Source organism: Lissotriton helveticus, chromosome 8 (genome assembly GCF_964261635.1).
Source record: "Lissotriton helveticus chromosome 8, aLisHel1.1, whole genome shotgun sequence".
Lineage (NCBI taxonomy): Eukaryota > Metazoa > Chordata > Amphibia > Caudata > Salamandridae > Lissotriton > Lissotriton helveticus.
In genome coordinates, this window is record NC_136069.1 from 962,042,648 (window position 1) to 962,058,492 (window position 15,845).

Below are 15,845 nucleotides of genomic sequence, written 5' to 3' on the forward strand. Positions count from 1 at the left end.
GTCATAATGTTAGACTTTTGTCTAACTTTACCTCTGTGAATTGGGCCCGATGTTTTTAACTGTACTCAGTGCTGCATCTCATAGACATTTAAAAAAACGGTACCACTGATGGATGGTAGCACTCACCATGAACTTGGTGTCAATGACTTTCATCACACATGAAGTGAAGACAACCTCCAGTAAATAGTTGTAATGTTTTATTCTCCAAATCAAAGGATCCAGAGTCCAGCTAGCAACATCTGTCACTGGAACTCTCAACACCACTCACTTTTATTGTCCCCAGATTAGGATCAATTCAGATGAGTTCTGAATATAAATGTAAATGTGTGTATACTTGTAAAGCGCACTATCACCTGAAAGGTACCTCCAAGGTGAGGCCAGGCATCCTAGCGCTTTCAGGGCCGTTGTGGAGAATAAGCAAGCTATTGCCCAGAGTTGCAGAGTGGGACCCATGATTAGAGTAGGCACCTAGGCGAGAATTATTGAGTCCGTGGACATTGAGCCCAAGACCCTGCCGCATCGGGAATTGAACCCTGGTCCTGGTCCAGACCTCTGCCTCAGGGTCTGCCGCTCTAATCGGTGAGCCACACTTCTCCATGAATATCCTGTGCCCTTTGCCAAGAAAGTGGCAAGGGAGAGGGGGATAATGCAAGGCTTCCCTCCGAAACTGCCCCTTGTTGGGGACACCTTTTTAAAAGGTGGGCATAGAAATTGTTTGCTAGAAAAAAGGTTAATTATCCTGGTGTTGGTATACCATGCCACTTTGTACTCTGAGGCCACACCCCTAAGAACATGCCTCAGGTGAGCATAATTACCCATTTGGGGTTTCCCAATGAGGTGGTGTCTGTCAGAGGGACCAACTTCATGTCAGCGTACATGAAGGGCATGGTTTACAAGTGTGGGATACCCTATAACTTTACATCATAGCATCCCCACACCACTGGGCTTGCTGAGAGATTCAGCAAGACCCTGTAGAGCATGATTATGGGCCTGGCTAAGCACTTAAGACGTAAGTGGGATGTCTTGCTACCATGCCTGTAATTTGCTTAGAGTGATGTACCTCAGAAAGGTGTGGGCTTCAGCAACCGTGAGATTCTATTTGAGCAGCGTGTAAGAAGACCTTTCAATCGTAAGAAGGAAGGGTGAGAGAAAGTCACCAGGAAACCCCCACAAGATGTTGACTACATTCAAGCCCTCAGAGCAGAGAAGGGGTGCTGCATCAAGGGGGTCACTGAGAATTTAGAGGCGAGACAGGAGATGATAAAATAGTGGTGTGACCAGAACGCCACTCTGGCCGCTTACCAACCTGGCCTGAAAGTGTGGATGATGGAGTCCGTGGAACCCAACGCCCTCCAGGACTTGCTTACCAATCTCCATGAGATCAAAGAGAAGAAGAGTGAGGTTACCCACTTGATGGACTACAAACACCCATGTACCCATTAAGGATCCTACCAGTAAACAGACTCAAACCATGCTATGGGAGATTTGAAATCATCATGCTCATGGTGGGAAATGGTGGTGAGAAGACAGAGGGTAAAACCTTCGCAGACCTCCTGTTACACAAGAAACATGATGGGTCAGTGGAGGGAATAGTACTTTCCCTCACTTTGACATAAGGTCAAAAAAGGGGAGGTTGACAGTTGCTGGGGAAGATTCCTTCTTCATTCTCACTTACCCTGGGGATGAAATTGACACGGGGGGAAGCATTCCTATCAAAGACAAAATGAACAGGCTATCTGTTAGGTGATAACCAGCATTAAGAATGAGAAATCCAAGCTGTTGAAGCTCAGGGTGATGGAGCCTTCCAGTAGTTCCTGGTCCAGCCCAGAGGTGCTGGTACTAAAAACTGCCTCACAGGGTTGCACCCTGGACCTGCTGCTCTGTGTGGACTACAGGAGACCCAATTTAGTCACTAAAACTGATGGATATCCCATACTTTAAGCTGATGAGCTCATTGACAGGTTTGGGACTGTCAAATCCCTCAGCATCTTTGACTGGATGTCAAGTTATAGGCAGATCGCTCTACCTGAGGGAGCCAAGCATAGGTCACATTTTCCACACAGGAAAGGCGCAGGAAAGAAATTTACAGTTCTTGGTCATGCCATTTGGGCTAAAGAATGCCAGTCACCTTCCACAGGTTGGAACCATTGTTGTCATCTCCCTACAGGTTTTAGACTTCACTGCATCTTTGGGACTGACTATGCCAATGCTGATGGTCTTTCCAGGTTTTTCCGACGTAGCGATAAGAACTCCCACTGCGGGAAATAGTCCCCCCACTTCTGCTAGAGTGAACCTGTGTACTAAAAGATCATCTTTTATGAGTTATATCTCCAGGTTTTTGCCCTGTCTGTTTTTGCTAACTGTGCACCTTACCTCTGTTAACGAGTAGTAAAATGCATTTGCTCATCCTTTTACGATGATTGAATTGGTATACTACTCATTCCTTAGGCATATTTGCCTATATGTCCCTGGTATATGGTACAAAATGTACCCAGGTTCCTGGTAGATAAATGCCACTAGTGGACTGCAGCACCATTCCTTCTACCATTCCAACAGGACTATTCCAGTTCCATCCACTACTTTTGCAGGGCAAACATGACTTTAGATTTAACACTATAGCCTAACCGTAGTAGTGTAAAAACTTCAACTTGTTAAAATAAACTCCTTTGATAGGTCAAAACCACAACTATCGCTTGAACGTAGCACGAAAGTGAGGTGTGTGGCTGAAGTGCTTCGCTGTACTCACTCAAAACGATTGACTCTGAGGTCAAATGATTGTTCTGGTTGGAGGATTCGTTCCTCAATTGTTTTAAGTAACAACAATCCCCCTAGATGGTTTGATTTATCTTTGCCCTCATAGGAGGTTCTACAGGCTGGGACGGTCCAGCATAGTACCTTGAGGCAACTATAAATCACAAGTTGCCTGTTTTCCCATTTTCTCTTGTCAAGAAACCTAAGCGTGGAGGATTATCTTATACATACTGTATGGCTCAGACCTGGAATTCCACACTGTTGCATACTTGTTCTAACTGGGACCACATAACATAGATTGGGCTCCCTTCCCAGCAACTCCCAAGCTGACCCATGTGTCAACACCCCTTTGAAGCATCTCCACATCCATCCTAAAGATTGGGGAGATGCTTCCCAAACCTACATCGTGAAGATGATCCTGTCTAAATTTTATGCTCAGGGTCGAAACGTTGATACAACACAATAATAATGTACTGTTTTTATTTGATTCTGGAGCATTTCACACTGTGTTAGAGCATGTACCAACCACTTTTGCATACTGAACCCGCCAGTATTTTGATGGTCAACATTACTCTCCCCAATGTATTAGAGGTTCACACTTCTCCCTTGAGGGATCACCGTTTTTATTACTTGATTACACAGGTTCCAAAGCTACTGGGTTGTCCCTTTTACTTATACATATTTACTTCTTAGTATATCAGTCATGTGGGGGTTGGGTACCATCTGTTTGTCATCCAGTGACATGTGAATAGCGTGACAGTTTTCATTTAGTCTGTTTTCATTCCTTGCCTGCTTTTTAAAGCTTTTCTTTATCTTTAATAGAATATGTGAAGTTCTTAGCACACACACAAGAATTCTGATATCATCATGGCTACCCACTGTGTAGGCTGGCATGTTTTTTGTTTATGTTAATGGACAATATGGCTCCCTACAGTGTAGGCTTATGTTTACAAAGGGAGGATTAATGTCAATATGAGGTTGGAGCTGACGTTTTTGTGCCTTATTAGTTTAGTCTTGCAGAAGTCTTAGCCTCTACACACCCTGTTTAGTTGTGAAAATCTAAGATAAACTCAGTTGTCAAACACTAGAAAACCCCAAGATTGTACCACTGATTAGGAGAGGTCTTCATGTTAAAATTATGGCCAGGTGTCACACCAAATTGCCAAGCCAGCTAAACTCAGCCCGATAGTTGATTTCAGATGTCATGCAGAAAGTGTCTTTCACTGAGAGCACACATTTTGTTTCCTCAGCAGGACTCTGACAAAAAAAGCTGAAGTTAGCTATTCAAATATATGATGCGTGATCCATCCCAAGAAACTCCAAAGACATGTTTTCTGTTCAGTGCTCTAGCTAAGTTCTAGCAAAGTGATTAGAAATAGCTTGAGAGTGTTAGGATGTCAGAAACTCACTAAAATGTTGGAAAATCTCATGTTGTTTTCACTGATCATTACATTAATAACTGTTTGATGCTTGCGTTCAGTGTGTTCATTCATAATGAAAGATTGTTTGAATGACCACTGTATCTGTGAACTCATCTAACGAGACTGATAGTAACCAGAAAACACTGCCTGGCCAGGATTGGTGTTGGGGCTTCAGCTCATCTGGCTTTCTAATTCATTGTTGGTGCATTGAACTGAGACTTAGCATGAGAGGGTTAAAAATCTTAAAGATTGGGATTCTGGGGACTACCCAGATTTTGTATCAGACAGTAGAACCTCTGCACAATTCCCAATGATAACTGGGGTAATCCCCCCTAGCACTACAATGGCAATCCCTGTTGTTGACCAAACTGTGGGGGGGTGGGCTTTTTCTTTGAGACAATGGCATCTCCATTCGTTTGCTCTAACTGGGGGCAGTCAATGCATTGGGTCGGGAAGGTCCCATGGGTCTTTTCTTACTAACCCCCCCCCCCCTTTGGTCTGAAGAGGAATGGGAATCACTTCCTTAGAAACTCTTTTTGGAGCTTTAGATAACCTCCCCTTTCCTTTTGCTGCTGGAGACCCAGTCCACTTCTGTGTGCCCCTGTACCTTATTTGACCGGCTAGTGCTGATTTAGAGGTCAGCTTCTTTTCCAAGCTCTCTAGGCACAGTGAACTTGGTGTCTATCAGGCACTGGTGCAACTCTGTTAAACAAATTACTTATTATGTGCTCCTTCAAATCCGATTTGTACAGCCTATCATAATATTTTAATTTGCTGTCCTTCACCCAACCATCCAGTGCCTTGCTAGAAAAATCCACTAAATACACCCATGCCTTGTGTGACTTCTTCTGGCTATCCCTGGGCCTCAGGCAATACTTCTCTTGGATTCAAACCAAACTTACTAATAAGAGCTTCCTTAATGGGGGCATACCTTATCTGGTCAGCTACCTCTAGGCCCAATGGTGTATCTCTCTAAGCAATGGCCCTGTCCATTTATGGACTGCACCCCCAGTTCTCCCCAGGTACTTTGTGTATGGGTAAAGACACATCATATGCTCCAAATCATTTATCCATGTAACCCCCCAACATATAATGAGGTATTATGTCTTTGGAGAGTTGGAATCCTTTATCTCTCATTTGAGCTCCAGTGTCGCTGCCACCATCCTGATTAAACTCAGAGGCCTTTGGACCTCATGTTTAACTCTCACTAGCTCCTCTCACGGGCCAGCATGACCTTTTTCTCCATCAAGGCCAGGGTTGACTTCTTTTCTTCTAGTCGTACAGTGGCCAGTTGCAACTTGAACTCTGCTTGTCTGTCCTACAGCTCTGATGTTGAGAATCTGTGGGAGGACACTGTGGCACCTGCCCTGGGCAAGGTACGGTATGCTGCTCTTGGGGAAATGTACTTAGCTGGCACTAGTGCCTCATGACTCATCCTCAATCCCCCCTATTTTATCTCTGCAGCATCCTCATGCCTTAGTGAAGTAGTCTGTAGCATGCATATTTTCTCCCAAGCTCTGGATGCAATGTGGTAGTTCTCCATCTGGACTCCTTACTCCGCCTTAGCCCTTATTCCTTACACATCTACCTCAGCTCTTCAATGCTGAGGCTCTCCATGTTACTCAGGTCTGCTGCCATTCCTGCAAAAATAACAGGTGCAAAAATAAAGTACAGGAATTAAAGTATACAGAAAATAAATACATGACCAAATTAAAACCAAAAGCCAATTCCAAATCCAAAAAGCCAATTTGCGCTGTCAGTTTAAAAAGGGATTTAAAATGTTAACTTAAATCACTGAGCGGTATTCTAAAAAACTTGACCTGGATCCTGCTGCTGAATACCAATGTAAGGAAATGGGTTATTATTTGAGGTAAGTGGCTAACTACCTCAAGTAATAATCACAATCCTTGACAGGTTGAAGCCTTAAAGTCACTAAATTAACCTGAGCTTAGCCCCCTGCTACCTATGGCACAGAGTGGAAAGGCTTAACTAAGGGCAGTGTGTAAAGTATGTTTGCAGTACCATAACAGTAATAAAATCAAAACACAACACAATGAAAAGCTCAAACTGAATTAGTCAAATCAAGTACATTTCAATAAATAAAATTACACTAAAATGATAGAAAATATCAAGTACGTAAACCAGAGGTATGATTTTCGAAAGTTGTTAATAAAAATAGCCCCAAAAAGTGTTAAATGCCAACAATGGTCAACTGGTCTTGGTAGACTGGGACCTAGGTATGTTTTGAGGCTAACTGTAATGGACCACACGGCACATACAGAAGCCAGGTTCTACCCAGTCGGAGGTTTACCTTAGTACTCAGTCTGAAAAATGGAAGTCCAAAGTCTTCAGCATGGCAAGAAAGCAACTATAGCTGAGGAGAGCTCCACAAGATTGGCTAGCCATTGGACACGGTCTTGGTAAAGCCTTTGATATTTGGCGGGAAAGCTCAGAGCGGAAGAAATGTAACTTCCATTCCATGATAAGGTCCCCTGCATGCTGTATACATTTGGCACCTCCACCCACTCTGGACTTTTACATTCACATTTAGTTAGTTGTTAGAGCTTAGAATCCTTCAGCAGGGCAAGGCAGCAGGCTGTAGGCTCCACAAGGCTGGATACCTTATCTGCCAGATCCTGCTGAATCAAATTTGCGCTGCAGAGAAACTCTGAGTGGGAGAAACCATAATCTTTAGCCCATTGTCAACATACCTGGGGCAGATTTGCTGAGCAGGTCCTCCAGCCAGACACCGTTATGGATTCCAGGACATCATGTACAACACGTAAGGGTCAGGGCTCACTAAAGCAGAGGTCAACAGCAGGGTCCAGTGCAGGACCAGTTAGAACTGCTGGGCTGAACAGGAAAGGCATCTTGTACCTTATGACCAATGGAATCCACCTCTTTGTCCTGGATACAAGAGGATGGAGGTCAAATACTTTCGAGCTCACTTCGGTCTCAGATAGAAGGCCCAGTCTTCTTCTATTAACTTTTGAGTGAGAGTGACTCCTGGCTCCTCTCTAAACCATTGGGTAAAACTTTCCAGGGGTCATGATGCCCACTTTTTTAGCAATACCTTTCTGCCCTACTGTAGACAATGCTTCAGTGACTCTTTCCACCTAAATGCAAGATGGGAAAACCTTTTTCTTCCTATGCAAAGCCTGTGAGTGCAATCAGAGGTGTGGAAAGGGTGGGTAAAGACCCGCCCCTCCTCTGTGATCACTCCAAACCAGTTCTTGGTGCAGCTTCCGTCCCACTAGGATTGGTGCCTACATGAGTTTTGGCAGAAAAGAGGGGGCCTATCAGGGGTTATTTGACATCTACCTGTGACAAGGGGCCCCCTTGAAGTAAACTAAGTTCCTTGGCACATCCCAAATTGTCATCCTGCGAGAAGAAACGAAGACACCTCCCACACGCAGGCCTTTGTCTCTCCTATAGGACTCCATACCTCACACCTCATTCAGGGCCCTTCAATATCTGGGTGACAGTTGAAAGGCTCTTAATAGTTTGAGACAGAGAAAGGGTAACATTCTAAAACTTACTTTTTCTTAATATTCATCGAAAATCCAACTTCACTATTAAAGTCGGCTTTTAATAAGTATTAAAGTGATTCGTTGAATCATATTTTAAGTGGATCCCTACCCTGAGATAGCAGAAATAAAATTTCATTTTTATCCAATATGTTATGATAGGCTGCTGTTCCTGCCTGAACAAGCAACAAACCTCCCATCTGTACAATTAATTTCAGGTATGCAGGAAAGAATGATTTTCCTACATTGCTTACAACTGTTTTCCAGATTTGTCAACGGGCGTTATTGCTGTCGTTCTGATGGCTACAGGAATGGGATGGAGAACACTCTTTAATCATGCTACAATGCAGACATTCTTGATCGTGAAGGCAGACCATTTCCATCTGTTTTGTAGGGAGAACCTAGCATTTTATCCCTTGTTATAACGAAATGCATTTGGGACATATACCTGGGAGGCATAATGCCGTTCTCATAGGCCTTTGCAGAATTATGTGTGGTCTTCATTGAGCCACTTAGTCTAGTCCTGGTGAGGATACAGCTGGTCCACTGAAAAAGAGAACACTAGTGCTGGGAGCCCAAATAATCTTACCCCCCCCCAGTGAATGAATACGTGAGTGTGTGTTGAAAGAACTAGTGGACTTGTTTCTTAACACTGTACTGTAAGGGGGCTCAACTCACCCTAAAAGAAAGACATCATAGTGGGATGTAGAATTTCTTAACCCACTTTTCAGAAATAGTTTAAATCTCTTTGACACATTCTCATTGCATCATCTGTTTACTGAGGCCACACTCCGACATCCCTGAAATAAAATAGTTTTCACCAGATTATAACTAAAGCCTTGACCCTCCACCACACTGTTATCCCTACTTCTAATATCCTCAGATGGTGTGCTCTCCATTCAACACAAGCATTCTCAGTTTATATGTTTCAAAGTAGTAAATTTGAAATATATTTAGGACCCATGGGTGTGATTATAGTCCAAGTGAAAACTGAATTATGCACTCTTCATCCACTTACATCCTTTGTGCTGTCAGTACTAACAGTGACCTTATAGTGAGTGATATGTGTCTGTTTTTTCTTTATAAGGGTTTTGAAAGAACATCTGGGAGAACAGGAAGTGTCACTTTCATTAATTGTTGACGCAGTAGAAGACGGAGACTTGGGAAATTACTCATGTTATGTTGAAAATGGGAACGGGCGTAGACATGCCAGCGTTCTTTTGAACAAACGAGGTAAGAAGCATTTGAGTATTACAATGCTTAGATAATTGTATATTGCTGGGTACTTCCTTATTCATAAATAAATGCCTTAAATGTTTTCCAGGAAATATTTTGAACACCAGTTTTTTGTAAGTAAAAATGTTTAATTTATTTGTAACACGTCCATTATGTGAGCAATACATGATGCAATATAATTCCGTAATACAGTTTCAGTTTCATACGTCTTTATTTCGAATATTTCATCATAAAAGACAGCAAATAAAATACATACATAATTCATCAATAAAAATACAATTCATTAAGAATACATTTCATTACACAATAAAACTGAATTAATAGTTTCGAAAAGACGTTCCAGAAATTCAATCAAGATTTAAAATGCATTCAAGATTACAAGGTAGTAGAATAAAACCCTTCATCAATTTCATTTATTACCAAGTGGGTACCTTGCTCTAATGGTCCATGCCCACCCTAAGAATTTAGCCAAGCCTATAGACACCCACTCTGTAGTGTTAAATCTTAAAACTCCGAGAGCTTCCTCACACACCCGTAGATTAATCCTCCTGCAAATGGGTTTAAGCCATCTGCGACGGGGTGCGGAATATGCTGGGCAGGCAAAGAGGAGATGGCCAATGGATTCCTTTTGCCCACTACACCAGGGACAGTACACGGTTGATTGGCTACGCCAATTGTTTGTAAACTCCCTTACAGGTAGGGTGCCAACTCTAAACTGGTGGTAAAGTTTCCTTTCTAGACTTTTGGTAATGTTATCCCAATAAATCTCAGTATAGAAGTCAACCTTATGAAGCAAAAAGAGACCAGTCAAATTATTGGACTGCGAGAGCAAGACATGTTCTTCTCTTACAGTAGCCCAGTATAATAGTTTAAATTATTTTTTCGACGGGAACACCTGGTTTCCCGGGTCTGACCACTGTAGATTCAGGCCCATTTTTTGTAAGATTGACTTCACATCCCGAAACCAAGGTAGGTTTCCTGACCCTATAATCGATCTCACATCCAGGATCTCATTAGCAAACAAAGATAGATCTGGAGTAGACCAGATGCGTCTCCACAAGGCTACCATCCTATATCGTGCCTGGTCTCTGATGGAATGACAGCCCATATCTAACAGAAGGGAAAGTGTCGGTGTTGATTGTGGAAGTCCAACCAAGCTGCGTAAGAACTTGTTTTGGATTTTGGCCAAAGGTGCAAGATCCACAGTACCCCATAAGTCCGCTCCATAGAGGATAGCCGAGCTTATTTTTGCATTATAGATTTTTAATGCTGGCAAAATCCTTTTAGTTTGGGAGCATCGCTGCTCCTTTACTAAACATCCCGATAAACGAGCGAATTTTAAACAAAGGGCCTCGATCTGCTCCTTCCAACGTAGCCTGTAGTCTATGACCACCCCTAAGTAGGTCATAACCCCTACCTGCTCTAAGATAGTGCCATTCATAGTGACTTTACTCCGCAATGGTTTGTTCTTTGTTAGGACCATGAATTTAGTTTTAAGTACATTGATCTCAAGGTCATTAATTTTACAGAACTCTACAAATTTGTTTATTGCGGTCTGCAACCCCACCTGGGTTTTTGCCAAGATCAACGTATCATCGGCAAAAATAAGGAGGGGAAACTTTGTCCCACCCAGAACTTGCGCATCAGTCGGGGTATCTACTAGGAACTGCACTACTTGGTTTATAAATAATAAAAACAAGGTTGGTGCCAAAACGCACCCCTGCCTTACACCACGAGTCACTGGGAAGGGCTCAGTCACCTGGCCCTGTCTGCCCCATCTTACTCTGGTGAAGTTATTATCATGGAGCCTTATAGTTAACTCCAGGAGTTCAGATGGCATTCCGATTTTTCTCAAAGCAGCCCACATCTTCTCTCTAGGGACCAGATCGAACGCGGATTTGAGGTCCACGAACGCTGCATAAATGGTGCCCTCACCTAAAAACACTGTCTTCCAATATATCAGAGTAAATCTGAGCACTTGGTCGACTGTGCTTGTGCCAGACCTAAAGCCAGCTTGCATTGGGGATAAGATATTTTCCTCGCTCATCCAAGCCTGGATCCTGCCCAAAAGCATTCTAGCTATAACTTTCTGCAGGGCGTCTATAAGGCTTATCGGACGATAATTCCCTGGGAGAGACTGATCGCCTTTTTTAAAAACAGGGAGGATTTCAGCCCCTTTCCATGAATCCGGAACCCTGGCTCCATTAGCGATGGCATTAGCTAATGTGGTGATATATGGAGCCCAATTATCCAGATCATGTTAGAAAAGGTCGGGCGGGACGCAGTCCATACCGGGCGCTTTACCGGCTTGGACCAAACTTAACGCCTTCACCGCCTCATTATTATCAAAAACCAGGGGCAAACTATTGATTTTGATTATAGATGACAAGCCTCTCTTCCCGGCGTCATTTGTACACATCACCAGACCACAGACCTGGGATGAGAAATACTCAACCCAGTCCTCGGCGGAAACATGATTAACTGGGGTGTGCAAGTCCCTAGGCCCACCCCATTTCACTACCTGCCAAAATTTGATCTGGTTGGAAGACAAGCTGGCCTCATATAATTCCAACCAGTGACGGTCGTCCCATGACTGCTTTGCGTGCTTTAAAACCTTCTTATAGCTCGCCCTTTCTGCTTGAATAGCTGATGTCACCCTAGTATTGATAGCAACGATCAAGGAACTATGAGCCTGGCGGCAGGTTTTGTCGTACCATTTGGTACTCGGAAGACCCCCGCCATTTTTCACTGATATCCCTGGCTTTGTGAAAAGCGTTTTTAATTTGTCAAACAGAGACTCGTGGATTAAGCTAATCTGCTCGAGTGACCCTGAGTCGCCAATTACTGATCTGGCCTTTATTACTGCCGCTGACACTTCTTGTGAGATTTTGTCAAGGGTAGCCGGGTCATCCAGGACTCTACACCAACGAACCCTACGACAATCATTTGTGAGGATGGCCTCTGCTGTAATACAGTTTGTTGCGTTTAATCTAGCCAATCCTCCATCAACTTTCAGGTTTATGGCCAGGGGATTATGGTCACTCTCTGGTCTTACTAAAATTTCCATGTCCCCTAATAGTGACCAGTACTCCCTTTTAATTAAAAAATAGTCGATTCGACTAGTACTAGAACCATTGTCAAATGTGGCCTTACCAGCCTTGTCAGAATTTGTTCTTCCATTTGCTGCCCTTAAACCCCACTCCAAACATAGACCAAGCCACTGTAGAGCAGCCTCAATAACCTTTTTGACGGGTATAGTGACAAGGTTGGGGATATTCCATAGTTGGTCAATCTCTCCATAACAGACATCACCCAAGCTAGGCAGTGGTTCAAACGTACAGTTTAAGTCCCCTGCCACTGTTATGCACTTATCCCTTCCAATGGCATTCAATAAAAGGTCTAGATCATCTATGATTACTGGACTCCTTCCTCCTGGTAAACCCCTTGCATAAATATTTATTATGAATAAATCCTGATGATTTGCTCTACTAAGTTTTAACCCCAATATATCAGCGTTTTGAGTAGTCAATGCAAGTGGCCTGTATCCTAGAGATTGTCTAATCTAGATGACCAGCCCACCGGACGGTCGTCCCATTTTCCCCTTGATTGCAGGTTTATGGAAATTAAGATAACCAATACGAAAAACAGCTTCAATTGCCCAACTTTCTTGAAATATTAAGATATCGTACTGATCTATAAATTCCCCCCATTCTGCCCCATCCAATTTCCCCTTCAACCCCGCAATGTTCCAAGAAGCTATCTTGAGGGTTTGCACCTGATCTCATAGATCGTTAGAAATTGGATCTATAAGCCCCCTCCTTCTCTCATCTGTCGGCGACCCGCTTTCAGATCCATCTACCATATGGCTACCAATTGGGATGACTCCAGTTGGTCCCCCCCTATTGCATCTTCAACAGTACAAGATCTTAGAGTACAACTATCCACCTCCGATGCATCAGGGGAATGAGGAGTCACTGATCTGCAATTTGTTCTAAACACTCTATTGTTGCCGGCTACCCCCCTGACGAGTCAATCAACCCCGTCTAGACCGCTAAGCGGTGCAAATCGATTCGAGAGATGAGGGAAGAACATTAGATATGTAGCCAGATCGGGGGGATATCTTCCTCTGGGTCTACTATTGTTATAGGATGGTGTTTGAAAAGGATGGTCACTAGATATACCTAGTTTAGGATAAAAATAGTGTAGAGATAATGTTTAACGTCTCCCACCTTTCCATATCTTGGTTTCCTACGAATGTAAATGTAAATGTAAATGTAGTATACTTGTAAAGCGCACAGCTGCCCCAGCAACGGGGCGTCCCGGCGCTGTATAACTCTGGGGAACCCGTCCTGGCTTTCCCTGTGGGATGGTCCCTTCCTGGGAGTCCCCAAGGTGGAGCCAGGCATCCCCGGAATTGGTGGGGCCGTTGTGGAGATTAGGCAAGCTAATGCCCAGAGTTGCCGAGTGGAACCCCTGATTAGAGTAAGCACCGAAGCGAGAATTATCGAGTCCGCTGACCAAGGTCCACGACCCTGCCGCGTCGGGAATTGAACCCTGGTCCCAGGCTGACTTCTGCTCTCAGGCCTGCCGCCTCTAACCAGTGAGCCACACTACTCCACCACCATAAAATCCACCACCCAGGGCTCCCTAAAACTAACAATTATACAGTCCCCCTCTAGATCTTTTTGGCAATGACCCACCCAGTCTACTCTCCTAACGTTAAGGATCTCTGTTTTAGACACTGGTGGAAGTGTTCGGTTCTCGTTGAGCCAGAAATTTACTTTATTGAATAGGTCCCGATGTGATTCCACCTTCCCCTCCTCCAAGGGGACCACTCCCGTTAAGATAATAGTGTATGGTACTGACTCGGGTGGAAGATTGACACATTGTTGTCTGGGATGGGCATTCTTCCTAGCCAAATTTTTGTGATCTAGTGGACGGGTGGTTTTGGATGCCCTACTAGGGGCGGGCTGGGGTTTAATAACTAGACCTTCTTTGCGAGGTATATCCGTTACTGGTTTAATCTCTGGCCTACCAGTACCCTGCTTCTGCTGTGGAACTTTAGAAATTGATGGTACAGGTTTGGCCATATGCCCTGTCCTCCCACTATTAATATTTGGCTGTTGCAGGTTACTGGATGGGGCAACCCCTGCATGGTCAGATGCATTTGATATCTTTTTCAGGGTAACCATGTTATCTCTTACTAATGCCTCCATCTGGTCCATTTTAACAGCCTCGTCCGTTCTAGTAATGACAAAAGTAGGGATTTGACCACTAGTTCTATCTTACCCAAAAGAGTACCTTCAACGTCGATTATCGGGGGGTGACTTATTATATTCATTGGGGAGTTGGACGGAAGAGCTACAGTATCTTTCGTAGGTGTTACAGTATATTTTCTTTTCAAAACCTTCGCAATGCCCCCCTTCTGAGTTATCTCTTCCCGTTTCCTTTTGCTAGATGTATGTTTGGGGGATTTATCTGGGGGAGGGGTTTTGGGCTCGGGGCTCAAAACAGTACCAGAGGTTTCAGAGTCATCTGTCTCAATGTTCACTAAGTTGTTGTATAGAGAACTACTTAACGATGAGTCCAGAACAATAGCGCCCCTATCCAACTCCTGGTCTACTAGCACAGTGTCCGGGATCGTTACATTAATGTCACTGTGGTCCAGTTGGGTTAAAGGGACTGGGGAAACTGCCTGACCAATTTTCCCTAACGACGAACGCTTCCCCGTGACCAAGTTTTCGGCGAGAGCGATTTCTTTCTCCAATATACAGGTGGTTCGTTTAAAAAAATGATCAATGGTACCTGTAAACACCCCATTCGAAGTCGATACAAGGACCAATCTTTCTTTGCCAGATCGTAGGGTCATTTTTATAATGTACACTTAACAACCCTGATGCGGAATTACAACAACAAGTACTATAGGGGAATTGTAACAAACTCTAAATACACAAATTTCTACAACCACTAAAATCAATACACATTCGAAAGAGGAGTGGCCCAACCCAACCTCTGTCGACCTCGGACGGCCTCAGACGGCCCGCCCTTTGCCCGGGCTTAGCCCCGAGCTTGGTCCCGCACGCGTCCCGCGTGCGCGTCCCGCGTGCGCGTCAGGGTTACTCCTATTAAGGGATGAGAGACAGGAAGGGGTGGGCGTAGGGCGGAGCCAGAAGAGAATCCAGGTGCCGCCGATTAGCTGGTACTTGGCCCCCTGGTCCTCGCAGTCCCGCTGCACGCCCGTGTAAAAATCCTCTTACATTGCTCCCAAAGTCCGTGTGGAAAGCGGCAATGTCCTTTGTTTTACTGGCGGCAGGCAAACAGCGTCTCTAGCCTCGAGTGGCTCCCGCGAAGCAGGGGCCGCGAGGCGCTGATAAGGGCGTAGGGGCGGAGCGAGAAGAGAACCCAGGTGCGGCCGATTAGCTGGTACTTGGCCCCCTGGTCCTCGCAGTCCCGCTGCACGCCCGTGTAAAAATCCTCTTACTTTGCTCCCAAAGTCCGTGTGGAAAGCGGCAATGTCCTTTGTTTTACTGGCGGCAGGCAAAAAAGCGTCTCTAGCCTCGAGTGGCACCCGCGAAGCGGGGGCCGAGAGGCGCTCATAAGGGCGTAGGGGCGGAGCGAGAAGAGAACCCAGGTGCGGCCGATTAGCTGGTACTTGGCCCCCTGGTCCTCGCAGTCCCGCTGCATGCCCGTGTAAAAATCCTCTTACTTTGCTCCCAAAGTCCGTGTGGAAAGCGGCAATGTCCTTTGTTTTACTGGCGGCAGGCAAGCAGCGTCTTTAGCCTCGAATTGCTCCCGCGAAGCGGGGGCCGCGAGGCGCTGATAAGGGCGTAGGGGCGGAGCGAGAAGAGAACCCAGGTGCGGCCGATTAGCTGGTACTTGGCCCCCTGGTCCTCGCAGTCCCGCTGCACCC

General features: G+C 44.8%; 1 protein-coding gene across 1 annotated transcript in view; it reads left to right on the forward strand.

Moving 5' to 3' along the window:
* The window catches only part of IL1RAPL1 (interleukin 1 receptor accessory protein like 1), a 2,344,491-nt gene that overhangs the window by 2,002,633 nt on the left and 326,013 nt on the right, over positions 1 to 15,845 (forward strand). Inside the window, exon 10 of the mRNA XM_078656096.1 lies at positions 8,787 to 8,932. Within this exon, the coding sequence (XP_078512222.1) occupies positions 8,787 to 8,932 (146 nt within the window). The remainder of the gene's footprint in view (positions 1 to 8,786; positions 8,933 to 15,845) is intronic.